Raw genomic sequence first — 15669 nt, 5'->3', positions numbered from 1 at the left:
AATATATATATTCGGATATGAATGAATTCTTTGTAAGAAGATAAATAAAAAAAAAATATATTAATTTTTTATTCTCCGCTTTGTTTTCGAGAAAATTAAATTTGAAAATTCACGATCATTTCTCGATCTAACATATCGTTGATCTTCAAGTCGCTTTAAAAAATATTAATAAAAATTTTTTTAATTTTTCAACACATCGTTCATTACATTACATTCTATTAAATTTCCCATGTATAAATATAAACACATGTGTGAAACTGGTTTTTTTTAAGTCGATAAAAAAAATTCTCTTCTTATCCGTGATGATACAAGCGTCCAGTTTTTACGCTCCTGTGCAAAACGACACCTGTCTACCATGCTGTCTGCAGATGGAGTATTGGATGGCGAGCAACGAGACCGGTCACCATGGTAGAGAGGAGACAATCCAGGAGGTCCTCAGAGATCCAGGATCGGCGGTGTTGTTCGTCGGATATCCGCGATGGCTTTTGCACTTTGCTGCCGGTTGTTGCATACTTTTCATGCTCATCGGCATTCCCGGCAATCTCTTCACCATCGCCGCTCTTTTTCGCACCAAAAAGGTCAGGGTTTGTACTTTTTCATTTTCTGATTTTAAATTAAGAGATTCTCATTTCTTGTTGTAGTTTGGTAAAATTATTATTTTATTTTTGTATAATAATATTTTTTTCAAATTCCTTTTCCTTTTTGCAATTAATTTTATTAACGAAACAGGGTATTTCTTGTAATTTAATCAATATAATGAAAGATTATTTAATTTTTGCTTTTATCGTATGTATATTGTTAAGTAAGATAAAATTATCGATGGAATCTCTCTCATTTAATGATATTTTTAATACTTAATTCCAATTTTATTCTAAAATAATTAATTGAATAAATTACGATATGATTTAATTTATAATCCAATATAATAATTTGACTAAATTATTTGTTGTTTTTTTTTTTTAAATTAGGAATATCTTTATTCAAAAGAGAAAAAAGGAAAAAAATTCAAACCATTCGTTGTTAAACTATTAGATATTCAATGAAATACGTACTTATATCTATTAGATAGAAAAATATTTGCAATAAAATGTTTCATCAATTTCTCTCGTTCTCTTATTGTAAGCGTAAAAAATTTCGTACGATAATATAGCGGCAAATATAAATATATGACGAAGCTAAAAATTCCAAATGACGAATTTTTTACATGGAACAGAGCACGTTACGGTTACTCAAATTTCTACTATTCCACTTAATGCTATTCTATTCTAGATGTAGATTAAGTTCATAGTAAGTAGTTCACCTCGAATCTCGTTTTAAAACAATAATAATTTAAAAAAAATAAAATAATATAAAGGATAAAAATTATAATCTCAATTGGAAAAAAAATAAATACAGATCAATGATTTATTTTTATAATTTATTTCGAAAAAAAATCAATATCAATTTTGTCAAAATCGAAAATATCTGCACATTTTTAATAGTTGTGAAAAAATTGAAATATATCGTTTTGACGAGTTAGATAATTACAGTATCAATATTACGATAAGATAATAAATATAAACATAACACATGTGATAAAATAAAATAACTTAATGAATAACAAATTCATTCAGTATTCTCTTTTTTTTAAATACATCGTTAAAAAATTAATTTACATTCCTTTAAATTGCATTATTTTTTTTTTATGCATTTTGATATTATAAAACGAAATTTAAAATTTGCAGAAAATTTACAAGCCGTGGGAAATTGAATATGTTTCGTATATTTATGTTTCGACAAGAGTGAAACGTGTCAAATTTATAGATATATTATATACGTTTACGAACGCGGATATATGTCTGTCGAGAAAGTATATTTACAAAAGTGTTTCGATCGTCAAATAAAAGGTCGCCATACCACGATAATTTTTCATTCCCTTTTCGACGCGCGTACAAGCATGTACTCTTCTTCGAGTTTCTTTGCAGTATTGTGCAAAAGTTTTAAGAGGCCCGGGCATGATCAATAACATTGTTAATCCTTTGCACATTTATGTGCATTTTTTACAAACAAAGTTGAAGATAAAAATTTTTGTAAAATTAATATTATTAATCGTGCATTATTTCTTTTTTTTTTATCGAAAATTGTAAAATATTATTGAGAATATTATCGTAGAAAGCAATTTTACTAGTAGAATTTTAGAAGATTTTATTTATCGTACGTTTGTTTTAAACATGATGAAAGTTTTTGTAAAATTATTAATCGTGGAGATAATTTTCATTGAAAATATCGTTGTAAAATAATATCAAGAATATTATTGTAGGAGACAATTTCATTATAGAATTATTGTAGAATTTTTCTATACACCATAGAAAATTTATAGTTGATTATTTTTTATTTACAAGATCACAAGAATGAACATACCTTAATTTAAATAAAAATTAAAGAATAATTAAAAAATATATATATATATATATATTTTAATTATTCTTATATATATATATATATATTAATATAATTATTTAATTATAATATATATATTAATTATATATATAATTATTGAATTATTTCTGTTTGCAGTTAAAAAACGCCACAGCGATCTTCATAATGAATCTCTCGATTTCTGATTTAATGTTCTGTTGTTTCAATCTTCCGCTTGCTACATCTACGTTTTGGCATAGTTCTTGGCAACACGGACCATTTTTGTGTCGATTGTTTCCTTTGTTAAGATATGGCTTAGTTGCAGTAAGCCTCTTCTCAATACTGACAATTACAATTAATCGTTACATCATTATTAGTCATCCTAGACTTTATCCTAGGTAAGCAAATCGAATACTTCGATATATAATAATATGATATCTTTAGAATAAATTGAAACAATCTCATATAATAAAATAATTAATAATTGATTAAAAAATATATATTAATGTAAAAAATATTTTTATTTAAATGTAAAACTTATAATAGATTATTGAATTTCATAAAATTTATTTTTATTTTCACAGAGTGTATAAACCAAAATACTTGATACTAATGATTTTGGGTATATGGATCGCTGTTTTTAGTGTTCTCATTATTACATGGTTTGAAAGTTGGGGTCGTTTTGGATTGGATGTTGCCATCGGCTCATGTTCCATTCTTCCAGATATAAATGGACAAAGTCCAAAGGAATTCCTTTTTTTCGTTGCTTTTTTGATACCTTGCATCGTGATCGTTGTTTGTTACGCAAGAATTTTTTATATTGTTCGCAAAACAGCATTTAAAAGTAGAAAACGAAATATACATACTAGTGACGATCCAAATGAAATTAATCACGAGGTAAGTAATAAGTGAAAAAGAAAAATAAATGAATCTAGTCCACATGTAATATGAAATTATAATACAGTAAAAAAAAATTTATAAATTTATATGTATATATAAATATAATATAAATATTTAAATTTATATGAATTTATATATAGTATATTTATATAGTATATTAATATATTTATATATATTATGTATATATATATATATATTCCCTAAGCTGAATCAAATAGATTCTATTAAAATTTTTAATCGAGAGATCAAACAAAAAGAAAATAAAAATTAAATATCAAAGTTATCTTTTGAGCGCGTAAATTTTTCATAGCAAATAAAGCAATGAGTAAGACAAAGAAAGCAAACGGTAAGAGAAGGACAGAGATAGAATAAAACTACTGCCATCAGCGCCATCTTCAGAGTGCCGCAAATGAAACACAAAAAGAAAGGACAGAAAATAGTGCGAGAGAGATAGATATAGGTAAGAATTGATTAGTGTCATCATCTTTGAAGTAACAAGGATACTTCTTTAACGTTGTTTTTTCGAAGTTCCTTGAGAGATGACACTTCTCCTTAATTCTTACTCTACCTTACCTTTGAAAGATGTTCGGAAGATATTCAAGAATTGGCGCTGTTGGTTAATTTTTTAATTCTATCTTATTTTTCTTTTTCATACTTTGCATCATGATCATTGTTTGTTATGAAAAAATTTTTTATATTGTTCGTTTAAACAGCGTTTAAAAGTAGAAAACGAAATGTAAATGTTAATGTCAATCCAAATGAAACTAATCACAAAGAAAATAATAAATAAAAACGAAAAAATAAATGAATCTAGTCCACATTAAACATGAAATTTTAATATAGTAGAAAATATTTATATAATTATAAATTTATATTATATAAATTATATATATATATATATATATATATAAATTTATATTATATAAGTTATATATATATATAAATATAATATAAATTTTTAAATTTATATATATTATATTTAATTTATTATATATTATATATTATATTTAATTTATTAAATATAAATATATATTTATATCAAATATATAAATATATTCTCTAAGCTGAATCAAATAGATTCTATTAATCTAATGATCTAAGATTTTTAATAGAGAGATTTAACAAAAACAGTAATAAAACTAATCAAATACAGTTATCTTTAAAGCACATAAATTTGTCACAGCAAATATAGCAATGAGTAAGACAAAGAAAGCTAACGGTAAGAGAAGGACAGAGATAGAATAAAACTACTGCCATCAGCGCCATCTTCAGAGTGCCGCAAATGAAACACAAAAAGAAAGGACAGAAAATAGTAAGAGAGAGATAGAAATAGGTAAGAATTGATTACTGTTGCCATCTTTGAAGTAACAACGATACTTCTTTAACGTTGTCTTTTTGAAGTTCTTCAAGAGATGTCACTTCTCCTTAATTCTTACTCTACCTTACCTTTGAAAGATGTTCAGAAATTATTCAAGATATGGCACTGCTAGTTAATTCTTTAATTCTACTTTATCTTTCTTTTAAAGAAATGTCTTTGCTATTCCAAAGATAGCGCTAGCAAACAATTCTTACCTATTTCTATCTCTCTCTTACTATTTTCTGTCCTTTCTTTTTATGTTTCATTTGCGGCACACTGAAGATGGCGCTGATGGTTGAAGTTTTATCCTATCTCTATCCTTCTCTTATCATTTGCTTTCTTTATCTTACTCATTGCTTTATGACTGCGAAATTTACGCTTTATATTTGATTAGTTTTATTATTTTTTTTGTTTAATCTTTAGATTAAAAATTTTTATAAAATCTATTTGTTTCAGTTTTGAAAATATATATATATACATATTATGTATAAATATATTTATATTTATATAAATATAATATATATAAATTTAAATATTTATATTATATATGTATATGTATAATAATATGTATAAAATATAATATAATATATACATATTTATATAATTTATACAATTTTTATGTATAAATATGTAAATATATATATATATAATATAAATATTTAAATTTAAGTAAATTTAAATTTATATATATATATATTCTCTAAACTGCATCAAATAGATTCTATTAAGATTTTTAATCGAGATATTAAATAAAAAAGATAATGAAACTAATCAAATGTTTAAATTTCGTAAAGCCATATAGCAATGAGTAAGACAAGGAAAGCAAATGATAAGAGAAGGACAGAGATAGAGTAAAACTACTGCCATCAGCGCCATCTTCAGAGTGCCGCAAATGAAACACAAAAAGAAAGGACAGAAAATAGTAAGAGAGAGATAGTAATAGGTAAGAATTGATTACTGCTGCCATCTTTGAAGTACCAACGATACTTCTTTAACGTTGTCTTTTTGAAGTTCTTCAAGAGATGTCACTTCTCCTTAATTCTTACTCTACCTTACCTTTGAAAGATGTTCGGAAATTATTCAAGATATGGCACTGCTAGTTAATTCTTTTATTCTACTTTATCTTTCTTTTAAAGAAATGTCTTTGCTATTCCAAAGATAGCGCTAGCAAACAATTCTTACCTATTTCTATCTCTCTCTTACTATTTTCTGTCCTTTCTTTTTATGTTTCATTTGCGGCACACTGAAGATGGCGCTGATGGTTGAAGTTTTATCCTATCTCTATCCTTTTCTTATCATTTGCTTTCTTTATCTTACTCATTGCTTTATGACTGCGAAATTTACGCTTTATATTTGATTAGTTTTATTATTTTTTTTGTTTAATCTTTTGATTAAAAATTTTTATAAAATCTATTTCTTTCAGTTTTGAGAATATATATATACATATTATGTATAAATATATTTATATTTATATAAATATAATATATATAAATTTAAATATTTATATTATATATGTATATGTATAATAATATGTATAAAATATAATATAACATATACATATTTATATAATTTATACAATTTTTATGTATAAATATGTAAATATATATACATATAATATAAATATTTAAATTTAAATAAATTTAAATTTATATATATATATTCTCTAAACTGCATCAAATAGATTCTATTAAGATTTTTAATCGAGATATTAAATAAAAAAGATAATGAAATCAAGTGTTTAAATTTCGTAGTCATATAGTAATGAGTAAGACAAAGAAAGCTAACGGTAAGAGAAGGACAGAGATAGAATAAAACTACTGCCATCAGTGCCATCTTCAGAGTGCCGCAAATGAAACACAAAAAGAAAGGACAGAAAATAGCGTGAGAAAGATAGATATAGGTAAGAATTATTTGCTAGCGCTATCTTTGGAATAGCAAAGATATTTCTTTAAAAGGAAGATAAAGTAGAATTAAAGAATTTACTTGCAGTGCTATATCTTGAATAATTTCCGAACATCTTTCAAAGGTAAGGTAGAGTAAGAATTAAGGAGAAGTGCCATCTCTTGAAGAACTTCAAAAAGACAACGTTAAAGAAGTATCGTTGGTACTTCAAAGATGGCAGCAGTAATCAATTCTTACCTATTTCTATCTCTCTCTTACTATTTTCTGTCCTTTCTTTTTGTGTTTCATTTGCGGCACTCTGAAGATGGCGCTGATGGCAGTAGTTTTACTCTATCTCTGTCCTTCTCTAATTATCTGCTTTCCTTGTCTATCTTACTTGGCGCTTTAAGTTATAAAGCAGAAAGTCGAAATCACCGAATATCAATCAAACATATTTTTATCATTTCTCTTTCACAGTCATGATACAATTAGATCTTTAATGTATAAAATATAGGTATTATTACATATATTCTCAGCTTATAATGTGTTTCTTAAACGATTCACGTACATTTTAAATATTTTGTTTTCCAATTTAAATTTTATAACTGTTATATATCTGTATATAATATAATTGCATAGTATTTTAAATAATATATCCGTATATCACGATAAACAAGAAATTGTAAAACGTTAGAAATCGATCATTTTTATTTTTCCTCTGTCTTTCTTCGAATGATATTTTGCGATTCATTTCATTATAGAGACGATCTACACAACCAGGAACCAAGAGGAAGAACTGTCAATTTTAAGCTCGAATTGTACAACGAATGTTTTATGCCCAAACTTTTCTTCAAAATGCACTGTAACTTCGTTTAATCAACTGAACTATTCGCGCACTCCTTCAAGATCGGCGATCGAGGAAGAATCCTTATCGGAACAACCATCATGGGAACAAAACTCGTGTAGGGTGGAGAAAGTAGAAATCTCAGGATACGATGAAGAGAATGTACAAGAGATGATGGAAGCAGAGAGATGGAAGAAAAATAGCAAAGAGCAAATTAACCAATCTGATAACGATGCATCAATTAAAACAATCGTGGAAATTTGTGATAAATCGAGACCTGGTCTGATAATAAAAATAGACGATATACCATATGTGGACGATCTCGAAGCAATGGAAACAGTTTTTTCAAACGACTGTACCAAGATCAAAGAATCGACAGAGAAAAATCCGACGAATAGTGGAAATAAAGTAGATAGAACGACCAGTTCCAGAGCTTCGTTCCTCATAGAATCGGCTCTTTGGATGCAAAGATTTAATTCCAGAACATCCACAGGCAGTGATCAATACGATGACTCGAATTCAAATACACCTGATCGATCGACGAAGAAGAAACCTATAATTATTCGCAGAGAATCGAGATTTAAGAGTGTCAGAAAATTTAGGAATCCTGATGGACCACCAAGGATGAGCAATAAAGACAAGAAGTTGTTGAAGATGATTTTAGTGATATTCTCGTCGTTTCTCATTTGTTATTTACCTATCACCGTTACAAAGATTTTTAAGAATTCTATTGATTGGAGAGGATTGAACATCGCGGGTTATATCTTGATCTATTTGACCACTTGTATAAATCCTATAGTTTATGTCGTGATGAGTTCAGAGTATAGGAGCGCCTATAAAAATGTGTTGCTTTGTAAAAATGAATTTGGAACCAATCATGCAACTAAAAAATCACCGAGATGAAGGATATTTGAGTACGTTCCTGTTCGAAATATTACATAAATAATTATAATTTGTAAGTTTTATAATTTTCTTTTTTATCCACAATTTTTATATTAAATAGGAAAAATTAATTTCTATAATATTTCATTAATAAAAATATATTAAAAAATCATTATTTAAATTAAAATTTAAACCTTTTACAATTTCGAATTAATATTTAATAAATAATTTATTAATATTAATATTAGGTAACAATAGGTAATAAATAAAAAAAGTATTTCGTTAGAAAAAAATATTGTTTATTCATTCTTACGATTTAATGTACATTTTAATTACATATACAGTACCAATACAATACACATATACCAATACATATACAGTATCAATAACATTCGAGAACAAATAATAAAAAAATATTTAAAAATATACAACGTACCTATTAAAAATATAATAAAAATTAAAATTTACGATTCATAAACTATAAGAGATCTTTCATCTTCTTTATTAAAAATATTTATTAATAATAAAACAATAGGTACACTGTTTACATTTACATTACTTTACATTATTTTATCAAATTTAAATAATAATACACACAAAAGACTACAGTTAAATTAAGTAATGTAATATATCTACTAAGTATAATAAAAAATTATGTTATAAAAAAAATAATTGAAAAAATGGAAATTAATTTTTATTATTATTGCACAATTGAATTTAAATTCTTATCGATTTTTACAAAAAAAAAAAAAGAAAATAATACGCTAATTTAACCAATTTTGCTTAATTATATTAAATTTATTATATTTCAAATTATTCAATATGCAAAAAAAAAAAATAATCTTATTATTTAACGATTTAAATTTTATTTCAATATTCGATATAATAAATTCAATTGGGCAAATTTAAAGTATATTATAAATGAACTCCCTTTTCTTCCTTTCTCCTTTTATTCTCTTTCTTTTTCAATTTCTCTCCAACTTCTTTAAAATAGATCGAAATATTTGCACGAAATATGTATTATAAGTGCACCTATCACTTTTTAAGTGACTCATATCAGCCAGAATGATCTAATAATTGTTAAATCAATTCTTCTAAATATACACTATGATCCATAATTATTATTACACTATATGCAAATATTTTGAGGCGTTACAATTCAATAATGATCCGTTTAAAAATGATTCACTTATACTTATAAAACACAAGTCTTCATTCTTCTTCAAATTGTTCTTACTTTCGACAAATATGTAGAAACAAAATATATTAAATCAACGAAACATTTAATTCGCGTCGAGATTAGGCGGCACTGCTGCACTTTGTATCGTACTAATAGTCAACTGGTTAGGCCATTTCTTCTCCTCACCTTTTTGCGGTGTTACCTTTGTTATGTCGAGTTTATTTTTGTCCTTATTCTTAAAGAATAACGCGGCAGCTGCTCCACTGATGCAAGTACCACTTATTATTGTGAACCATTTCATAAATCTATAATAAATATAAAGATTTCGAGATTATAATTTAAGATTACATATACGACAAGATATTATTATTATAAAATAAAATGATAGAATAAAAAGGAAGAAGCTGGTTACCCGACTATACTTATTGTCTTGAACACAGTCTTCAATTTCTTCACGAATTCATCACCGAGCAATATTCCTTCCTCGACCCAAAATACGGGGAACAAACATTCCGGAAAGTTTTTCATTAATTTCAACTTTTCAATTTTGTGAAGATATAAATTAAATTGTAGCCTCTTGTGCGCGCTTAAAGGAGTAGCTGTCATTGGTTCGAAGTCCATGGCGATTCCGTGTTCTTCCTAAAAAAAAAAAAATCATATCTTTATAACGCACGTAACTGAATAAAGAATGCAAAGAATGAATGGAATATTTATTAAATTAATAACGAAAATAATAACGAAGCAATCACCTCGTTCGGATGAAGTCCATCAACCATTTTCAGATACTTTTCTTCCGCTCCAAGTAAATGTGGGAGAGAAGCTATAAGGGGAGCACCTACGCACTTGGTCAAATCCATGAGATTTTTCGTTAAACAAGACTCTGGAGTGGGACAGAAACACTTCTCCTCCGGATGTGAACTCATATCGCCCAAATCGGCTTTGTAATGGTACGTGTTGATTCCTGTTCGAGAAAAAAGATATCTGTAAATTATACAAATCGGTAGGAAGCAAAAAGAAGAAAGAAAAAAAAAAGAAAAAACGTTGAACCTATATTCTATATATTTTATCAATCCCTGTCTTTTATTTTAAGATAAATTTGCATCTACGTTATACGTCGTAAAAATGAATAAACGACAAGTATACTCGTATATTATTGAAAGAAACATTACGATTGAAATATAATAATATTTACCTTTGACTTGTGTGTACGAATCGAAACGAGCCCCCATGCTTCTGCAAATGTCAGGAGCAAACGAGACAATGTCGTCTTGTTCCGTGAGCAACGGCGCGAAGATCGTTGAATCTGTTCCGTTGAATTCGTTGCAATCACCCTCCCCCCAAATATCCAACTTCGTTTTTCCATTCACTTCCGTTACCTTCCCCACGTCCTTGTAATTTTTTATACCCCGCAACACTCGTATACGTTCGGGAAGAACGGTGCCATTTTTCTGAAAAATATTATATATATATGTTGAACAAGGATTTCATATTGAACATATTCTCTCTGTGTATCGATGATAAGAAAAAGCAAGGAAACAATTTTTCTCGAAATTTGCTCGATTACGAATTAAATATGATTTTATTAAAAATTATATACGAATAGAAATTCTATTTTATATTCAATTTCTGTGAGTGTAGGATAATAAAATTATAAATGTACGTACAGGGCCGAAAAGTGAGAACAAGTAACGTCCTGGTCCATCAGCTATCAAAGCGTCGTCCTTTTCTTTCAAAACGCTGCAAATTGCGCTCGTGGCGAAATCTTTTCCCGTGCAATCAACTGGTAAACCGTCGAAAAGTATTTCCCTTGCCTTCGCTCTTACGAAAACAGAACTAGGTTTCTTGAAAATACTATCCACAGCCTTATCTACATGAGAAACATGAATTTTAATTATTAATTGATTAATTAATTAATAATTAATCGTGATTATCTTATTTTCTGGAAAAATCAAATTAAATCTTTCGACAAGGATTTATGCTTTTTCATTATCCGTCGATATTAATTTTCGTGAAAATTTTTTGGAAAATAAATATATAGACAAATTCAATTTATTATCTCCAAAGCAACGCATCGTTGATACGTTATTTAAAGAAAAAAATTTTATTCATTGGATCCTTTAAAGATAAATTCTAAATTATTTATAAAATACCAATGTATACTCGTTTATCAAGCCAGAAAAATTTTTCGCTCTACTATTATCTATGTTATTAGACTATGAAACTAAAAGCATACTTCCTACACCCAATAATTTGAATCTCATACACGTGTAAAGATTCTTACGAGAAAAACACCTGGAGGAAACGTATAAGAAAACAGAAATAGACACGTACAGTAGTTAAACAAGGCGTTACGTGAATCAATTGATCCATTGGTTCAAGGCGAGGGTAATTTATTGTTACTTAGGTATAAGTAAAATCGTTTCTCTTGACCCTCTTTCTTCGTTCAACAGTCTTAAGTATTTCTCAAGTATTTTTCAAGTATTCTAAGGTAAAGCTGTGACCTTCACTTTTATCGAAATAAAGGAAATATGTTTGATGCGAATTGGATAAAAGGAATGATCGAGAGGCTCACTGAGAATCCCCATGGCTGCTGGTTGTTGTTCGAGGGTGAGTTTGGCCATGCTCAGAATAAGAACGTGAGGAACGACCAGTTCTTCCTCACCGGTCAATCCTTCGCTTCGAGATGGATTGAAGTACCATGTCGCTTTCAAGTTGTACTCCAAGCTGTCGTCTTCTTCTCGATCGACCAGATCCACCTTTTGTTTGTATTCGCTGGAACGATCGATTTTTACTGTTGGAAGTTTTCTTTTTGCATAATGTTATGGATAAAGATCTTAAAATGAAAATATAAATGTTTGCAATTTATATATATTTTCGATATATTTTGATTGATGGAAAAAGTATTATATCGTATTTTTGATTTTGATAAGATAAAATTAAAAAAAAAAAAAAAAAACGAAACTTTGAGTTATTAATTTCACAGGTCTTGTCGTTAATATATAATCACTCACTCGTAAAAAAATGGTCCTACTTCCTCGAGAATTGGTTTTTCCCCCGCTGTAATTTCCATGGGATTCGTCACGTTGAAAAGATAAATTTTAAAGTCCAAAGGAACAGGGAAATTGGACCATAATTCCCGCATTTCAGATCCATCTTTCAAGGCTATTTGCTATTAATTTATAAATTTTTTTTAATTATATAATATTTATGTAATATAAAAAAACATGTTTAGATGTAATGATAGCATTATTTCTCACATTCAATTAATGTAATAATAGTGAACAGATAATCGTTTTTGATACATATATGTACACATATGATTATTATAAGCAAAGTTCATAATATTTCCATTTTTATTAAAGTAAATATAAGCTTTAAATTTTTTTGTTTACAGCTTGAATTAGATTGAATTTTCGTTAAATTGAATGAAATTTAACAAATTTATAAATCATAAAAATTTTTTAGATAATAATCAGAATTAGAAAATAATAATTTTTGTTAATAACGTAATATCTTTTTTTTTTTTAAAATTATAATTAATTATTTTATTTAAAGCAAACTTAGATAAACTTAGATAAAAAATAAGATTAAAATCTTATGTTAGATAAAAACGAGAAGTATATAAAATGAGAAGAATGAAAAAAAGATTGATGCTGAGGTATAGATACAATTATATAAAGTTGAAAGTAACGTTGAATATAATGAATGCTAATAAATGAGAATTATTTTGTATAAAGTGCGATTAAAAATAATGACAGATAAAAAGTAGTGAAAAATTGAATGCAATAACGACGTATATATAATGTTTAGATCATGATAATTTGATACGTCATGTTTATCGTAATCATAATAAAATAATGGAAAATCGTTATTTTAATTTGAATGAATACAATAAAAAATATACTTATTTAAATACAATATATCTTAAATATGTAAATTTGAATGGAAAATTTTCGCGTTAATTAAATAAATTTTATGAATTAAAATTTTCAAATTTAAACCGTGTTTCCATTAAAATAAATTAATTTATTTTTCGTAATTATTGTGTAATATTGTTATAATCAAACGAAATTTTGATTTTTCACTCACTTTTTTCACTTGTGACTTCAGAAATGGAGGAAAGGCAATTGCACAGATCAAAATTCCAAAAGCAAGTAACGAGCCGCCGATAATTCCTAGTTTTTTCGGCTTCATAGTAACACGCTAAAACAATCACAATTATTGGCGTTAATCCATTTTATATTCATATGTAATCACTTTCCCGATCGATAGATTTAAAATAATATATTAAAAAGAGATTCGACAAGAAGAGATATAAGCAGATATAGATTATATAAAAATATAGCAGGATATTAACTATAATTATACGTTTGAGTTTTTTTTCTTTTCATTGTATCATAGATAGAAACGAGAAAAATTATTCAAGCATGAATAATTTATATAATATATATTACGATCGAAGATAAAATTTTTCGTTGTTCAATGAAGAAAGAGAACAGAAAATATAATTAAAAAAAATAAAAAAGGAAATAAAAAATTTTAATGAAAAAAAGGAGGAAAGAAAAATAATGAGATCAATGAAAAGATATAACGGTAAAAAGATATAATAAAATAACAAAAAAATATAAAATTGCAGTGTTTTTTTTCTCTGAACATTGAAAAGAGATAAATAAATTAACGAAAGAAGGAAAAAATTACAATTTAATTCAATTTATATAATAATAGAGATAAATAAATAAATTTAATCAGGTATCTATCTAAATATAGCTCATCGTTAATTCTAAAAAATATAAAACTATTTATTTTGATAATTTCAATAATTCTAATGTTAAATAAACATTGAAACGATCAATCGAAGATCGGTAATTTAATTTTCGATCGCGAAACGCGTCAACTTTGATTCAAATTTTGGAAACCTTGCATCCGGCGGGTACACGAAGAGTTTCATGAAGCTTTCTTCCGGTTGTTACAAACGATTGCAGATTCACAAACGACGAATGTAGGATAACATGGACTCCTCGATGGAAAAATCGACTAGTTACATCATATACCAATTTTTTGAAACGCATTTTCTCAAATATCCTCGAGAAAAAAAAAACGCGAACTGCTATGATTTCTTTTACATTGGAATATTACATATAATTATAAATATTCGTGCTAATTTTTCAAAATTTCTCCATTGCATTATACATTATAATTAAAAGAAGTTATTTTTCTCTTAATTTTTCCTTTTTTTTTTCTAGTTGTAATCTTTTTATCGATTTCATCACTTGTTCTTCAACTTTCAACAAAGAAGAGTTTGTCGCGCAAGCTTTTTTGCACACCTTAAAATTGTGAACGAGATTGTGGATACAGTGTCGATGGTGAATCGAGAGGAGAACGAATAGGCTTACTAGATCCTGTATCGTCAATCTTCGAGTGTTCGCGTGAAAGAACTGACAGTTTCGTGCCTCGATGAAGCTCGATGAGGACGCCAGTCACGCGTCCACTCCTGCGTCACCACGTATCGCGAATTTTTGCGCTATCTGTGTGCGAATTATTTCAAAACTTTCTAGTATAAATTTTAGACTATTTTTTTTTCGAAATATTTTTTGTTCTGATTTATTTAGAAAATAATAAAAAGTTGGTTAAGCTCTAATTTGTAATATTACATTGAGATGGCTGATTCGACAAATCATTCGTGCAAAATCATTTTTCAAGAAGTGAAGAAACGTGTAATATGAATTACATTTGTGAACTGATCGATTTTTGATAAATTTTATATAAAATTTTTTAAACTTATAAATCAATTTTTCCGGAAATTAAAATTTTCTTTGATACATAAACCTCTAAAATTATATTCAATAGTTTGATGATTATCATAATTTCTTCTTTTAATTTAATTATTTTCTATCGTAGATTCAAATGACAAAAGCACAATTCTTGTGTGACGGCTTTAAGTTTTAGTCTTGTTTTTTTTATAATACTACGTTATTCTTTGGTGTCAAGTGTAACGCCTATCGAGCGCAAAAGTGTAGAAGAATGTATTAAATATGAGCATTCTATAGATATCTCTTTATAAAACACGCTCGAATCGAAAACTTTTACATTATTAGTTGCACTTATACGACATGGTTAAGGAAATTGAATTAAATGATACGTGATATTTTTAAATATTATAATAGTCACTTTAAAGTAATGATAAAGCAAAAAATGATGTTAATAAAGGATTACGATGAATAAATATTA

General features: G+C 27.0%; 2 protein-coding genes across 3 annotated transcripts; one reads left to right on the top strand and one right to left on the bottom strand.

The window, feature by feature from the left end:
* Window positions 1-203: 203 nt before the first annotated feature.
* Window positions 204-8433, top strand: LOC100866323 (G protein-coupled receptor moody). The gene is made up of 5 exons (XM_086910519.1): window positions 204-578; window positions 2557-2795; window positions 2982-3298; window positions 3773-3788; window positions 7316-8433. Exons 1-5 carry the CDS (start codon window positions 303-305, stop codon window positions 8280-8282), a joined length of 1815 nt encoding a protein of 604 aa, XP_086766645.1. The 5' UTR covers window positions 204-302; the 3' UTR covers window positions 8283-8433.
* Window positions 8434-8538: 105 nt separating this feature from the next.
* On the bottom strand, window positions 8539-14917 carry LOC100869540 (sensory neuron membrane protein 1). Of its 2 annotated transcripts, none has more exons than XM_086910514.1 (9): window positions 14766-14917; window positions 13531-13644; window positions 12453-12610; window positions 12014-12213; window positions 11106-11308; window positions 10634-10889; window positions 10191-10402; window positions 9854-10080; window positions 8539-9746 (listed from the first exon to the last, which is right to left on the bottom strand). In XM_086910514.1, the coding sequence occupies exons 2-9, from the start codon at window positions 13633-13635 to the stop codon at window positions 9545-9547; spliced, it is 1563 nt and encodes a 520-aa protein (XP_086766640.1). In that variant the 5' UTR covers window positions 13636-13644; window positions 14766-14917; the 3' UTR covers window positions 8539-9544. The 2 variants fall into 2 exon arrangements, with proteins under 2 accessions (XP_086766640.1, XP_012339100.3); XM_012483646.3 differs by lacking the exon at window positions 14766-14917 and adding an exon at window positions 14358-14593.
* Window positions 14918-15669: the final 752 nt, after the last annotated feature.

This window comes from Apis florea, unplaced genomic scaffold (assembly GCF_048593485.1).
Source record: "Apis florea isolate Af1SG1 unplaced genomic scaffold, ASM4859348v1 contig_3193_pilon, whole genome shotgun sequence".
Taxonomy (NCBI): Eukaryota; Metazoa; Arthropoda; class Insecta; order Hymenoptera; family Apidae; genus Apis; species Apis florea.
Note: the sequence above shows the minus strand (reverse complement) of the source record. Positions and strands in the feature narration are given on the sequence as shown.

Bases quoted from the DNA above. Each gene is read 5' to 3' on its own strand.
- LOC100866323 (XM_086910519.1), top strand. From the start codon at position 303: ATGATACAAGCGTCCAGTTTTTACGCTCCTGTGCAAAACGACACCTGT. The intron at 579-2,556 runs GTCAGGGTTTGT...TTCTGTTTGCAG, and splicing joins CTCTTTTTCGCACCAAAAAG to TTAAAAAACGCCACAGCGAT. The intron at 2,796-2,981 runs GTAAGCAAATCG...TTATTTTCACAG, and splicing joins CATCCTAGACTTTATCCTAG to AGTGTATAAACCAAAATACT.
- LOC100869540 (XM_012483646.3), bottom strand. From the start codon at position 14,510: ATGCGTTTCAAAAAATTGGTATATGATGTAACTAGTCGATTTTTCCAT. The intron at 10,403-10,633 runs GTAAATATTATT...TTTCTCGAACAG, and splicing joins TTCGTACACACAAGTCAAAG to GAATCAACACGTACCATTAC. The intron at 10,081-10,190 runs GTGATTGCTTCG...TTTTTTTTTTAG, and splicing joins ATGGACTTCATCCGAACGAG to GAAGAACACGGAATCGCCAT.